At 40.0% G+C, this 14,576-nt stretch overlaps 1 protein-coding gene across 2 annotated transcripts in view; it reads left to right on the top strand.

Moving 5' to 3' along the window:
• Positions 1–14,345, top strand: part of cd226 (CD226 molecule) — a 44,753-nt gene extending 30,408 nt beyond the window's left edge. Inside the window, exons 4-6 of one of the 2 annotated variants that reach the window (XM_041190319.1) lie at positions 8,634–8,727; positions 8,823–8,883; positions 11,502–14,345. In XM_041190319.1, the coding sequence (XP_041046253.1) occupies positions 8,634–8,727; positions 8,823–8,883; positions 11,502–11,606 (260 nt within the window). In that variant the 3' untranslated portion in view covers positions 11,607–14,345. Of the gene's footprint in view, positions 1–8,633; positions 8,728–8,822; positions 8,884–11,485 lie in introns of both variants that reach the window. The other variant, XM_041190320.1, reaches the window with a different exon arrangement.
• Positions 14,346–14,576: the final 231 nt, after the last annotated feature.

Here is a 14,576-nt window from a genome sequence, read left to right as displayed (position 1 = left end):
TTTCTAAATCCTTAAAAATATTAGTGTTCAACAATTGTGTCAGTCTGCCCCTACGTTTATCATGGGTGACCATGGAACCTAAGCAGCGCCTAACTATTTACTGCCAAGAGTGTGCCATTTCAAGAGTTTGCTGAGGGAAGCTGAAAAAACACCATTTATTTTAAATTGCCAATCCAGTTGCATGCATTGTAAATTACTGATTGTGCTATATAGCAGTTTGCCTCTGTTTATGCTTCTGTAAATCAGCTCACTTGTAAGTGTATCTGGACACTAGTTTAATCTGTTACAAAATGGTCCCAGTGTGCGAATATCTTATATCTTCTCAAGTGACAGGAGGGCATCCCCTGTGTTGCCCAGGCCCAATTCACTGAGATCAGGTTTATTTGTTAGATTTGGATTACATTCAGTGTGACAGAGAATAATTGATGTAATTGTTGGCCACCAAGGTAGGTGGTCTGCTCATGGAAACTGGCATCAAGTTATTTCTATGAGATAAAGGCCGTTGGAAAAAACCTGAAATGTAAGAACGATGTTTCGTTAGACCGTACAGGGCCTTGTAACCTCAGTTTGTGGTGAGAGTAGAGCTTGTCACAACCACGCTCTGAACAAGATGAGTCACTATCAGTAGGAAAATCATACACTTTAACATGCTCTGCTTCTATCGTTTTGCTGTAGATTTCACTGAAAAAATATTTGACCTTTTGTTTTGCTTTAATCTAGCAGAGTGCTTGTTGCAAATGTAACTAAATATGTTTCTTTTTTACATTCTTTTAAATATCAGCTTGCTTGTCCTTATAAACCCTAACCTATTTTTTGTACTGTTGCCTTTGCTTGAATGTAATCAGGTCATCTCCGGTTAAACTTTATCTCCACTGACATTGTTTGGGCTCAGTGATATTTTACTTGAAAGGAAGTCTCATTCTGATGGTGAGGGACTGATTGGCATTGACATTTACTTATGATTTAATCAGATTTTAAACAAAGATCACTAAATCAACTAACTGTTGCATCTTCTGCATTGTTCCTCTAGCAGTATATACTTACTTGTGCTGGCCTATAATTAGGCCCATCATTTTGAATAGAATAGTTACCAGTTCCACTGTTTCCTTTTATACAAGAGCAGTCAGAGGTCCCACCGCCAAGAATTCATGCCACATCCCAGGTACTTACTGAAGGACAGAACTACCCAGGAGAGTCCTTGGCAGAGAGACATTCCTATCAATAAAGTTTTTTAGGGCAGTATACAATGTGTTGCATCACTGTGTCACTGGCACAGATATGTGTGTTAAAAAAATGCAGCATACAAATGATATTACATTCCATTTTGTTTCAATGTAATACCTGATTTGACAGGAAAGATCAAAATCTATTGTACGTCGTGTAGGCAAGACATGTCCACAGGGTAGTGATTGAGCAGATATATTCCACATTAAAAATATACATCTTTTCTTATAGGCTTACTTTCCTGAGAATGCTTTCCTGAGAAGTTTTCATAATGGATGGAAAGCATTAAAATATCATAGAATCTATGTCACAGAAGCAGACAATTTAGCGTAGCTAGTTAATAGGAGTATTTAGGTTGCCCACAAACTTCCTCCCACTCCAACTATCTTTCAAATCTACCCACCCCCTCTGCCACCCCCACCACCACCACCACTCCCGCGTTCTTCATCAAGCCTCCCTTTAAATGCATCAATACTATTTTCTTCAACCATTTAATTTGGCACTAAGTTCCACATTCTCACTGTGCTGTGTAAAGAAATTTCTGTTAAATTTTTTAATGTGATCTGTTAGTGGTTATCTTCTATTTATGCCCATTTGCAATATGGAATTGTATAGTATTTCCAGCCAGAAACAGGCCATGCGGCCCGACAGCTCTATACCAGCATTTATACTCCACATGAATGTCTTTCCACCCACCTCAGCATAGCCTCCTATTCCTTTCTCCCTCATGTACACACTTAGTTGCCCCACAAATGTATCTATGCTATTCACCTCAACCACTGAATGTGGTAGCATGTTCTGCATTCTAATGACTCTCTGGGTAAAGAAGTTTCGGACATAAATGGAAATAATTTCTCAACATCCACTCTATCAAACTGCTTCATAATTTTGCAAAGCCCTATTGGTTCTCCTCGTACTTTCCTCTTTTCTAGAAGAAAGAACCCCAGCCTGCTGAGACTTCATAGATTGTGGCATACAACTGCGATCCTAGTAATAGCCTTTGTCAATCTTTTCTGCACTTTCTCCAATGCTTCAGTATAATTACCAGAACAACCTACGCAGGGGAGTGTACAAAGAAAAAGTTGACATATAATTCTGAAAGTAGGAATAAATAGATAATTTAGGAGGAACTATTTCATTGAGAGGACAAGGCATAAACATTATCAGGGAATGCCATTGAAGCCATTACTGTAGTGTAAATAAGCAGAGAACAATGAAAGAACACAGGTCCATCAGAATCTGTAAAGAGAAAGGTGGATTGATGTTTTGGATAGAGAATCTTCATCAGAACTGGAAAGACTAAAATTGAGAGAGAGAATTTATATGACTAGCCAAAACCTAGAGAGGAAGGCAGAACACCGGGTAATAGGTTTATGAGTACAGATGGCTAACTCCATTACAAAGAGGTAGCTAATAGTCTGGGGGCAGATACTTATGTAGCTAGCAAAGAGATGAAAAGTGCTGGATGACATACAAAGGTTATCTCAACCTGGTTGTGAAAGGGGCTAAGATAACAGGTATGTAAAACTGTGGGAGAAGTGGAATAGGATGGGGGACTGGCAGAATAAAATGAGAGACTGCTATAGTCTGGAGTTACCACGTTAGTGTTCAGGTGAGAGGACTACATAACGCCATGGAGAAAAATGAGATAATGTTCTGAAGTTCATGTAGAATTTGGTTGGACCAGCATAGACTGGAACATTTGAGTGGGTTAGGAAGAGCAGTAGAGGTAATGAGCTTCAATGATGTCGGGATTATACCTGTAGACACTACAAGAGATGAGCAGCCAACAGTCAAAGTTGCTAGGTTTCCCCAGTATAACAGACTGCATTGTATGCAGCAAATAGAGTCTGCTGGATTGGAGATGCACTTGTAAATCCGATTCACGTGGAAGGAGTGTTTGGGGTTCTAGTCAATGGTATGAAAATAAGCAAATGTACACCTGCTGAGTGGCAGAATGGCCAGAAGTGTGTGCGACGAAAGAAAATATTAGTTTAAGAAACAGCTAGAAGTCTTTCTGGAGCAAAGAATAATAGAATGATAGGGTATGATGGCGGATGGACAGGGTTGAGATCAGTGGAAATGAGAGCAGTGTCACTGGGTCAAATAATCTTTTCCTATTCCTAAAATCTACATTCCTAGATTTTTAAATTGCAGTCCAAGTTTGTAAGGGAGCCAATAAATAACAGGAGAAACCATTTAGAAAATCATCATTCTATTATGAAGCTCTGTAATTCACAGCATCATGATAGAGTAGAACATAGCTTGTCAGCACAATATAACTCATCCTGGCATCCTCATGCTCATGTGGCAACTAAAGATATTAATTACTAACCAATTACTAACCACAGTGCTGTTCACTTAAACCAAAAAAAAATCATTTCATTTTTATTTAATAAACTATCAATTTCTAATGGCACAAACTGTGGTATGAAAATTGCTTTTGATTAATGTTGAAGAAATCTCAATTGAGATCCTCCCTTGCTTAAGTTACATTCTTAATAGGCAAATGTAAATTGATGAAGAGGGGTCCACCAATGTGGCAGTGCCGGCAAAACAGTTGGGATGTTTTGTCCACGCATTTGCCAACAGACTATTACATACATTAATTTGCCAGACCTCACTCAAGCTGTCAGAATTTCTGGGAATTTCCTCGAGGATTGCTCTGATCAGCCATTATCACTTCAACGCTAGCTTATAGGCTGTAACCCATCACCCTCCTCCCTACTCCCGTCCAAGGAAATTCTCAAACTTGTGCTAAACAGTGGCTTTGACACACCATAATGTTGATCTTTGATGTAGAAGAATGAGGAAATTTGACCAAAGTCCAAATTTCTTCAACCTTGTATGCTGGTTCTGTGAAAAAGCTCCTCCAATAATATTTGCCACTTTTTTAACATGCAAAAATGTAGCTTATGTATAGTTTTTGAATTGATGCCAGTTATATATCTTTCCAAAATTTACGCTTAAAATTAAAATCCTATTTCTGGCACTTTCTGGCCTTTTTTGTAATTGATTGAAAAAAAGAATTCCCTGAAACTAGTGCATTTTCTATATGTCTGAATGCATCTTATCAGTATCAAAATATTTATATTAAAAATCAAAACACGTCCACAATTGTTTTTTCTTAAGCACGCCCTGCCTGTGCACAAATAATGATTTGATGGCTTCAAACTTTAAACTTAAAAAAGGAACATTGTGTAAGTTCAGTGCTTTCCTTGGACCTTGATTATTTATGCTAATTTTTGCTTTGTTTTTCATGTTTTTATAGTCCATTAGATGCTAATGAGAGTCTTGACAAGTTTTAGCATATTATGCCTTTGGGAAGAATGGTGTAAATTTCAGAGGTAAACATTGTAGGGTGATACGTGACTAGGGCTTGGGCTTAGTCTTTCTGACCCAAGTGCTGACCACAGATCTATCATTTTTCAGCCCATGATTTGCTGATATTGATAGCTATTCCCCTTCCTCAGGTGCTGTTGTTCAGCCCTTCAAAATTGACATTATCATTACTCCCCCTCCTCAAAGAGCCCACACTATCACATCAGCAGGGCTGACCTTACCCAATCAAAGTCCCTAATGACATTCTTTATGACTACAATTGTTATACGTTATCTCCTCAATCTCCTCAAATTCTCTATATATGGTAACTTGAGCAATCCTGAGGTGGCTGTGCATGGGTAGGAGAAGTCATTGCAGGATAGGGGCTAGCTATTTGGAAGTAATAGTATTGGAACCAATGAAGAGCATTGTAATGGAGATAAATGATGGAGAAGTGTGAAGTCGTTGGCTGTGTTGAACATCGTAACAAAAAAGAGCTAAATAGATGCAAACTGAGAATGTTGGATAGGGCTTTGCAGCTGCATGGTTTTAATATATTCTAGGATGTTTATGATAGTGGGGAGGTTTGAAATTTGGTGGTAGTTAGAGAGGGTGGAAGGATTGAGATTGATCTTTTTGCATTCTGAAGAAGCATCATAATTGGCTTGAAACATTAACTCTATTTCTCTCTCCACGGATGCTGCCAGACCTGCTGTGTGTTTCCAGCACTTTTTTTTTGTTTCAGATTTCCAGCATCTGGGGCACTTTACTTTTATATAAGACTGTCGTCTTCCTGGACTCAATATCCTCAATATGTTGCTGTTTGTAGCGAGTAATTTTTGAAATCAGCCATTATAGCCATACCAATGACAGAGTGTGGGATTTAATTAACAAAGAAATCTTCAGCTGTTATTCTGGTTGCTTGCTTTTTAATGTGACCCAGAGAAGTTTTGAACTTGGTGACAGCTTAAACTAAAACTAAGCATAAAGGATTAAATTTGTAGAATAAAGCTAGCTAGGGCCAACTACAACATTTGGATGATTGCTGCATTTTCTGGCCACGATTCCGAATCCCTTTACACATTATGCAGTGCAGTAGCTGGATCTGAAGTCATATCATGGCTCATTGTTTCTAAGCCCATAACTGAATCAAGTTCCTTTGGAACTTCTTAAGTAGAAAAAACATTTCTGTATTTGGAAGTATTCATATTATTGGTCATATAGCATGCACGCATATTTGTTCAGTCTCCACTCAACATCTCCCTCTGCAGCAAGGGCAATTAGAGATGGGCAATAAATGCTGGCCTAACCAGCGATGCCCACATTCCATGAATGAATTAAAAAAAAAGCATGGCTGAGAATTAGACCACATCTCAAAGGGCTTAATTTTATGAGGGGGGTGTACTTCTGCCACTGCCCCCCCCACCCCCACCACCACCGGGAAGCAAAGTGATCTACTTTAAAGAAGGCCAGCCTCCAGCAGTAATACACTGTGGGCATCCTAAACAAGCTGAGAGTGGGACTTTGGCCCTTCAGTGGAAGGAAGACCCGCCCTTGAGAGCTGCTAGCCAATCTGGTTGTAGTGGGTGGTGCTGGGGAGCCCTTGAAGAAGTGTCATGGATACTGGAGACATGGGTGGTTTGGGTGGGTAAGGATTGGGCACCCTAGGGAGGGAGGCGAGGGGGTTGGGTAGTGGCTTTTCAAACCCACGCAGGGAGGCAAAAGTGAGGGGTCGGGGGGGCCATGAACGTAGGTGTGTGTCCCAGATGTACATAGGACACATCCCTAAAAGATGTCCTTCCTGCCTTTTCACCAACTTTGGTGAAAAATAACTGCCTTCTGACTCTCACCTGCCTTCCACTACCTAATATATTATGGTGGTGCAGTCAGATTGTGGCCCTTAAGTGGACGTTAATTAGCTACTTAAAGGCCTCAATATGCCTAAGGGCAGGTGGACTAGTGGGTGCCTTACCCACCCCCTGTATTAAGGAGACCGGGTCGGGCGGCGGGTAGGAAGGCAAAGAGCTACCCGCTGTTATATTTTACGTGCCAACCCCCACCTCCCCAACCTCTGCCAAAAACATGCATGGCGGGGGTGACCTGTAAAATTCAGCACAAAGAAACTGTGATCTACTCCTTCCATTGTGTATTATTAATAAATTATTGTGTTGACTATTGTGATGGTTGCACTTTGTCTCATGGCCAGAAAATATCAAACTGGAAAATAATACAAAAATATGGCTCAGCCTTGATGGAGCCCCAGTGTCACAAAATGGAAAGTTTTTCCAGTTCTGGTCCCATATGCCCACACTCCTCTAGGTTCCCAAACTTAGTGGGGAGACCGGAGACCTACCGCAATGCAGGAAAAACCGGAAGGCAAAACGTTGCTCGAGCAATGTTGACTGCCTCTGAATGGTTGGTTGAAAAGAGGAATCGATGGAGGTGTTGGAGCACATTACTTCCCACCATCTTGGATGCAGGAAGGTCATCGTGATCTAGCTAGGCCTGTACAGGAAAAAAATGAAGGGGCAATTCTTCACCCCAAAGCAGAGTTAGAGATAGCACTATGTACTATGATGTTTCCCCCCCAATCCCCTCGGCAACCCAATTTCCCAATCCATGATTCCTGCATGTGTGACCCTCCCCCCAGTGAGAAGGCAGGATCTCAGAATTACCCCAACATTGATTTGTCCCTATTGTAAAAAAAAACATCCATCTGAGGCTACACAGTGTGCACTGAATGTTTAAATCATTTCACAAAATGCTCTAAATAAAAGTTACAGCTGATTCCTATTGCAGTCAGGGCCAGAATAAATCAACTGAGCAAAAATCCATCTTTCCAAGGAAAGATAGATTTAAAATATTGTAATAAAAGGAATGGATGTGACTTTAAGAGAATGTTATTTATCACTTGCTCTGAAAGGTTAACCACGACTTTGGGCAGAATATTCCCAGACCCATAGTTGTGGGCTTAGAGGCTGGGTGCTAGGAAAATAGTGGGGGAGCTGTGTCTGAATGGCTGCTGATGCATTCCAGCCAATGGTGAAGTTTTGCAGGGGCGAACAGGAATGATCAGCTGCTTGCTCTAAGAGGAGTGTGCAGCCAATTTAAATACTTAAGACCTCAATGAGAGGTGATTTAGTGAGCTCGCTGACATTTTGCCTGCAGTAGAACGGCACCCCTGGCACAAGTGGAGGCCATCTAGACCCTGGAAGTGGTCTCCCTGCAGCAGACTGGTGGATCATCAGAACTGGAGCCTATGTTCCCCAAAGAAGTGGCTGTGGGCAGAAAAGGCAGTCCCTGCAGCCCCAATTAACTCTGCACAAGAGTTTTCTCTCAGATTCAAGGGGTCTATCACCTACACCCCTCTTGATGAATATATTTAATTGTACCCCTCCAAGGCTACCTTCACTTTGAGGCATTCTCGAGGTCTTAGCCCTGCCTCAGCAGTGCCCACCTGTCTCAGCAAGGTTGCCGAGGCTCTGGGACTGCCAGCCTGTGGTAGGGCCGACATTATAGGACCCTGCCTGCCATCCTTAATAGGGGCAGCAAGCATGGAGGCAGCAAATTAGGCTGCTGCCTCTGGGAGTATCGCCGAGCCTGTCTCGCTGCAGACAAGAGTGAACTCGGGGCCCATTTGGTTCCAACATTGCAACTCACAGTTAAAATCCTGCCCTTTCAATTTGATCATTTGTATTTCTTCAGGTTATTTGCATATAATTTATTCGCCAGAAATATTGGTCAACCTTTGCACCTGGAACAGCCCTATTCAACATACAGCGATACTTACTTCTGCCTACCCCTCTATGATATGGCCCATTGGCACATCAGTGTATTCTGGCACAAGACCATTTATGCAATAACTTCTGAACTATGACAGTTTGATGTTGCTGTAGGAGTTGGAAAACCAAAGCAAGTGATGTGTTACTTTTACATGATCATAAAGCCCAAAATAGTTGACAGCTCAAGATATTAGCAAGTCAAAGCACATGTGCAGAAAACATAATCACATGGAATTTGTCAAGTAATGCCCTTAAGCATTTCCTTTTATGTTAGTATATTATACGCTAACATTTTTTCTTATTCAGTTACAGACATAACAATGTTTCTAATTATTGGTGCGGCCGCTTTTGGAAGCCTTGTATTGGTAATCAGTGTTGTTATCATAATATGTATGAAGAGGTATGTATTCTGCAATTTACTAAATTGTTCACAGTGAATAGTTTAGTGAAATAATTGCTCTGGGTCATGCTATTGTGTATTACTCTTTCCCTCAGGAGAAAGAAACGGAAAGGAAACAAGAAACATTTTAAAAAGGGCACCACCGAAAGGAATAATGTAAGACAATCTTTGTTATAATTAACATGGTTATTAAATTAATTAACTTTTAATGTAAATCTAATGGTGGGCCACATCAATTTAGGATTATATAAGACTTTGCAGTTCCAGTCCCATAATGGGTTAAAAGACGAAAAAAAAACCCTCAACAATTGGTAGGGACTCCAATATGTTCCCATCACCACCTGATGCAGACCTTTATGCAACACCCATCAATGGGCATTGGAAGGAAAAATGGGTTAAAATGTTGTCCTTTCACTTTTTTTGACCTGGATTGAAATCCAATGCAGACTGATGGATTTAATCTTTAGTCGTTCGGTAGTACAGAACTTGAGTATTGCTGGAAAGTGACATGCTGTTGAAGTTTTTCATCTTGCGCTCATCAGGACAGAAGCGCAAGAATACCGAATTTCAAGGGAACAACAATTTATACTGCATGAGAAGATGGTGCTGATCAACCAATCAACAACCTTTTCCTATGCAGTATCAATTGTTGCTCCCTTTGAGATTTGGTGTTCTTGAATCGGTCCTGATGAGTACAAGATGAAAAGCTTTGACAGCATGTCTATTTTTTCAGCAATACTCAAATTAATCTTTCTTCACCATTCTGTTTGCAAGGATCTTCAATGAAACTAAGGAGCCTCAGCGTAGTCTCCAATGCTAAACTACATATTATAGAAATGATAATCCAGATTTTAAGTGCCATGAAGAACAGAAAATTTGGGCCATGTGTAAAACTGGGGACACAAGCATAGAATTATCCCCCTCATGTTGTAAAGGGTTGAACTTCTGTCTCTCCTTTACACAGAAAATAATGGCCAGCTGGGACAAGGACATCCTGTGGGATGAATAGACCCTAGTGTATCCATGGTAGCTAGCATACTGAGTGAGCAGACCTGCAATAGAGTGTGAATGTCACTGGCAAGATCCAGATCATGGCTTAATAGAACCATGGCTGGAGGTGGGGCATGGGGGAGCCTGAGCAAACCCCCAGTGAGTGGGTGGACCTTGAATTCTTTGGCAAGCATAGCCAGGTGGGCACCAGTGATGCTTTTGAATTGGCTTCTGCACCAGCCTAACCCATACTGATGAATGTCCTCCCACTGACCCCGCTAGCACTGATGGGGTCAACACTTGAGGACAATATTGGGCATGATCCCAGCATATCCAGGGGAATTTTGTGATTTGTACCCATAATATAATTGATATATGAAACAAGCTCCCGGCTAAGGTAGCTGTTGCTATGTTCATTAATGGATCAGCTTCTTGAAACAGAGAGCCAGATGTATAGCTGGTTTGGTAAGTAATGGTTGTGGTAAGATTTGACAGGTCAGAATATATGTTGCATAAAAACCAACCTCCTTGTGCCATGAAAAGTGATCAATGATTAAGGTGAATAGTTGGAAGGTTTAGGGGGTATTCTGGCGTTTCAGTCAATCTGTCTTCGAGGACCAAAAAGAGCTCTTTTCCTAAGAATTACATAAACTTGATTGAATGACATTTTCTGGTTACACATGCCTTTCTTTTACTATATTATCCTCTGGTTGTTATGTGACCAAAAAAAAATGTTTTTCTTGTTTGTATATTCACTAAGTGTTTGGCTACATCAGGAATTGGAGGAAAGTAAATTGCTGGTTTGTCTCTCTGACTCAGAAAACCCACACACATGCCAGGAATGAAAACAGTGAGGCCTCTTGTAAGGTTGGGGTTGGGGGGGAACACAGTGCTGAGTAGGAGGAATTTGACTCTGCTTTTAATAGTTCATCCTGCAGTTCTGTTCAAAATGTTTAGTTTTATGCCTTGGATGAGCACAAAACAATCATCGTTTTATTAAAAAAAACCTTTCTCCACTTAATTTGGCCTTGAATGTGAATTGTAAAAGATAATGAGAGGTAATTTAATCGAAGGGTCCGATTATAAAGAACAATGTAAATTTAATCTATGTAATAAACAATAGCGACAATGACCAGTCCCTTTCATTCTGTGAGCGGTTTTCTCAAAATTAATTAAGCATATTTCTCCTGCTAGCTGGTTGAGGTGGGGCAGATCGATATCCGCACCCTGAGTTAGCTGGGATGGTGGTGGAAATGTACAATTTTTGACCTCAGCACCGCAGAGTAAAGTGGGTGTGGCAGTGAGGGGTGAAATCATCCAGGCTTCCCAGTACTGTTTTCCAGAAACTTCTCCCAGCAGTGTATGTCTACATTGATTGAAGACAGAATTGGGCTAGGTTGCAACGATATCATCGTGACCTCAGAATTTGTAACAACCGGTTATCTACTCAACTGGTGATTTCTTGAACCATTTGGGCACAATGTTGACAGGGTGTCAGAAGAAATTATCCCCCAAAATTATTTTGTCATTATTACTATAATAAATCCTCCGCTTGGGAAAGAGTAAATCAAGGAAACCAGGGTAATGGGATTAAAACCCAGCCGCACTGCTACTTTTTGACTTGACTTCTCTTCTCTGTGGCTCCTTTTTTGAACCATGCTCCTATTACTTATAATGGGACTCAACTGTTTATTGAGTTTATTTATTCACTAATCAAAATTCAGCTGGTGTTTATTGATTGTCTCTGTCTGCAATACAATTCTAATAGCACTCTTCACAAACAGCAAAGAAGAGCCAACCCAAACAGCTACGCAAATCCTGACATCTACGACCGAGCAAATTCCAGGGCTATGGAGTATCAGGAAGAAGCTATTTATGCCAACTTGTAAAATCTGCTGCAGATAAGCTGACCAAGGATTCATTAATAACTTCACTTGTCGATCTTGGACAGATCTCCATCACCATGAACTGCTCCCACGTTTCAGTTTTCATTTTCTTCACTAATGAGATGACTGTTGGATTCATTACATCGCAAAACTAATTGGTGAAATTTATTATAACCTTAGAACAGGGTGAAACCAAAAAAATTTGATTTTTTTCTTTCTACTTTTAAAAATGTTTCATTTGTTTTATTGTTATAAATGCCATATGACCATTTTTCAAACAATAGTGAAAGAAAGGCAACATCTGGATATTTATATACTTGTCAACTGAGAACTTAAAAGGAAATATTAGCTTAGCAATACACATAATGGAAAAATAACTCTTTCTGAGAAACTGAACCAGTCCTTAAAACGTTTCAGGTGTGATTCAAAATTTGGCTGCAGGCATTAGAGCTGTTTTGTTTTCTAAGTTTGTTTAACACTTTGATATTTGAATTGTGTTTAAATACATCAGTTAAGAGGCCAGAGAAACTAAGGGTTATCATGTTACTTTAGAACAAAGTGCCAAAAAAGGATTTTTACCAGATTGTGGAAACTTTGGTGCACCACCATATTGTTTACTTCCAGCTTGTTTGTATACACGAGGAATTTTTAATTTGACTCCCTGACTGGTGTACCATTGTGTATCCCTTGTACATATTATTCAGCTATTATCATCCTCGGTTGATCAAAAGCTTCTTCACAACATCAGGCTTCTTTGAGATCCCTGTAAAAAAAAACTTACAGTTCTTTTGGCCTGAATTTTTAAAAATTCTTTTGTGGGATATAGGTGTCTGTGGCAAGGCCAGCATTTGATGCCCATCTCTAACTGCCCTTGAACTGAGTGGCTTGCTAGGGCCATTTCAGGGGACAGTCTGGAATCAACCAGATTGCTGTATGTCTGGAGTCGCATGTAGGCCAGACGGGTAAGGACAGCAGATTTCCTTCCCTGGGGGGAAATTAGTGAACCAGATGAGTTTTTACAACAATCGATGATAGTTTCATGGTCACCGTTACTGAGTAGTTTTATTCCAGGTTTTATTAATTGAATTCGCTCATGGTGGAATTTCAACCTGTGTCGCTGGGCATTAGCCTGGGCACCTGGATTACTGGTCCTGTGACATTACCACGGCACCACTGTCTCCCTTACCGTGATACAAATAAGAACCCTTTACCATGTAGATATTGAGCAGTAGAAGGAATGGAAAGTGGGACAAAAACTGTAGCAGAGTCTTGAGGAAAATTTTGAAAGTGGAGAAGGTGGCAGCAAGATGGAACTACTGATTAAGGGAACTGCAGAGAAGAATATGTTTATTTAGTGCTTTAAGAAGCAGTTGTCAAAGTTACTAAAGTGTTAGAAGGACAGAGGTTTGGATAATACAGCCAGAAGAGATCATAGAGATGAGATGAAACAAGGCTGTGGGGAATTTGGATTTAATCTGGATGTTAGCCAAGAAGATTTCTGCAGCCATATCCAAGAGTGCAATTGCTTCTGGAGGTCAAAAGTGGCTGGCATTAATCTGCTGATAGTGAGTTTAAGGATACTTAGCTCATCAGAATTTGAATAACAGGCAAGTAGAGAGAGTGACAACAGTTTTGGAGTTGATAGAAGAGGTGGAGAGTAGACCTGAGGGTTATTGGCAACCGGATGAAAGCTTATTTCATGATTTTGGATCATGTCACCAAAGATATTATATATATATATAGCAGAAGAGCATGTAGAAGATAAAGAACCTCTAGCATACCACAGATGTGATCAGTGAGCAGTGAATAAGAAGCCATTGGCAAATCTCCATGATCAAACAGGAAAATATCGAGGTACCTGGATTAACAAAACTATCTCAATTCTGCTGGTGTAAAGTACTTCATTCTTGTGAGGCACTTGTTTTGTAAACTGTCAGGAACTGAAGATGTGTAATTCCTCAGTTGGCTCTGCTTGTCTGACTCAAGAGGAAGCACTCTTGAGAAATATTTTAGTGAAAGCGAACGTTCTTTTTCTCACAAGCTAATCTTAATGAACTAAGCAAAACCCAAGTTATGAAGAAATGCTGAGGGTAAAAATTAACGAAGATCGGCATTTGAAATCAGGTTCCCCAAGTCTAGATTTCAGGGAGTTATTGGAGACTATCATTTCCTGTGTAGGTGACACAGAAATACATAGAATTTACAACACAAAAACAACAACAGGCCTATGCTAGTGTTTATGCACCTCTCAGACCGCCTCCCATCTTAATCATGCGCCTATGTGTAAGAACTTCATGTGCCCCTTTATAAAAGGCATGATTACGATTTTGTTACATATAGTGCTAAGGGTAGCTTTGAGTATCATAAAGCATGTGTTGTTTTTTTAAGTGACATTGAACGTTTTCAGCACGTGAATTGAATCAACTTTAGAACCAGCAGCCGGGTGAAAATGTTTGTTCTACTTTCTACCAGCTTCATGTGGTCTGTTTCTGAGACCACATATTAAAATCTTGCTGATAAACATCCAAAACTGAGCAAAGCTGCAGAGAGTCAAATACCTTTTTACAATGGTAGGCAAATGTATTTGAGAAATAGTAGTCTGAAGGTGATTCTTGTACTTCTACCTGGCATGTTACATATAATCACAATGCAAATACGGTAATCAAACTGCTTTTATGTTGTTCGTTTTATAAAATGTAATCAATACCATTGTGTGTAAAATAAAACACAAATCAAAACCCACAGTTTGATAAAGCCAATAATTTATTTCCAAGAGCAGTTGCACAGAACCATAAATTACAACATAAAAATAACATCTACTGAAAACCATACTCTGAAACACATCATGAAGCATGAAATAAATAGTAGATAATGATGACTAAGGTACAGATTTCCTTTGGATACAGATATATAGGCCAGTCTGATGAACTTGGTTAGAAATCAGTTTTTTTCATTTTCATCAGATTGTTCCTT

The sequence above is a fragment of the Carcharodon carcharias genome, chromosome 6 (assembly GCF_017639515.1).
Source record: "Carcharodon carcharias isolate sCarCar2 chromosome 6, sCarCar2.pri, whole genome shotgun sequence".
NCBI classification, from domain to species: Eukaryota; Metazoa; Chordata; class Chondrichthyes; order Lamniformes; family Lamnidae; genus Carcharodon; species Carcharodon carcharias.
The sequence above is the reverse complement of the archived record's forward strand: the minus strand, read 5'-3'. Positions and strand labels throughout refer to the sequence as shown.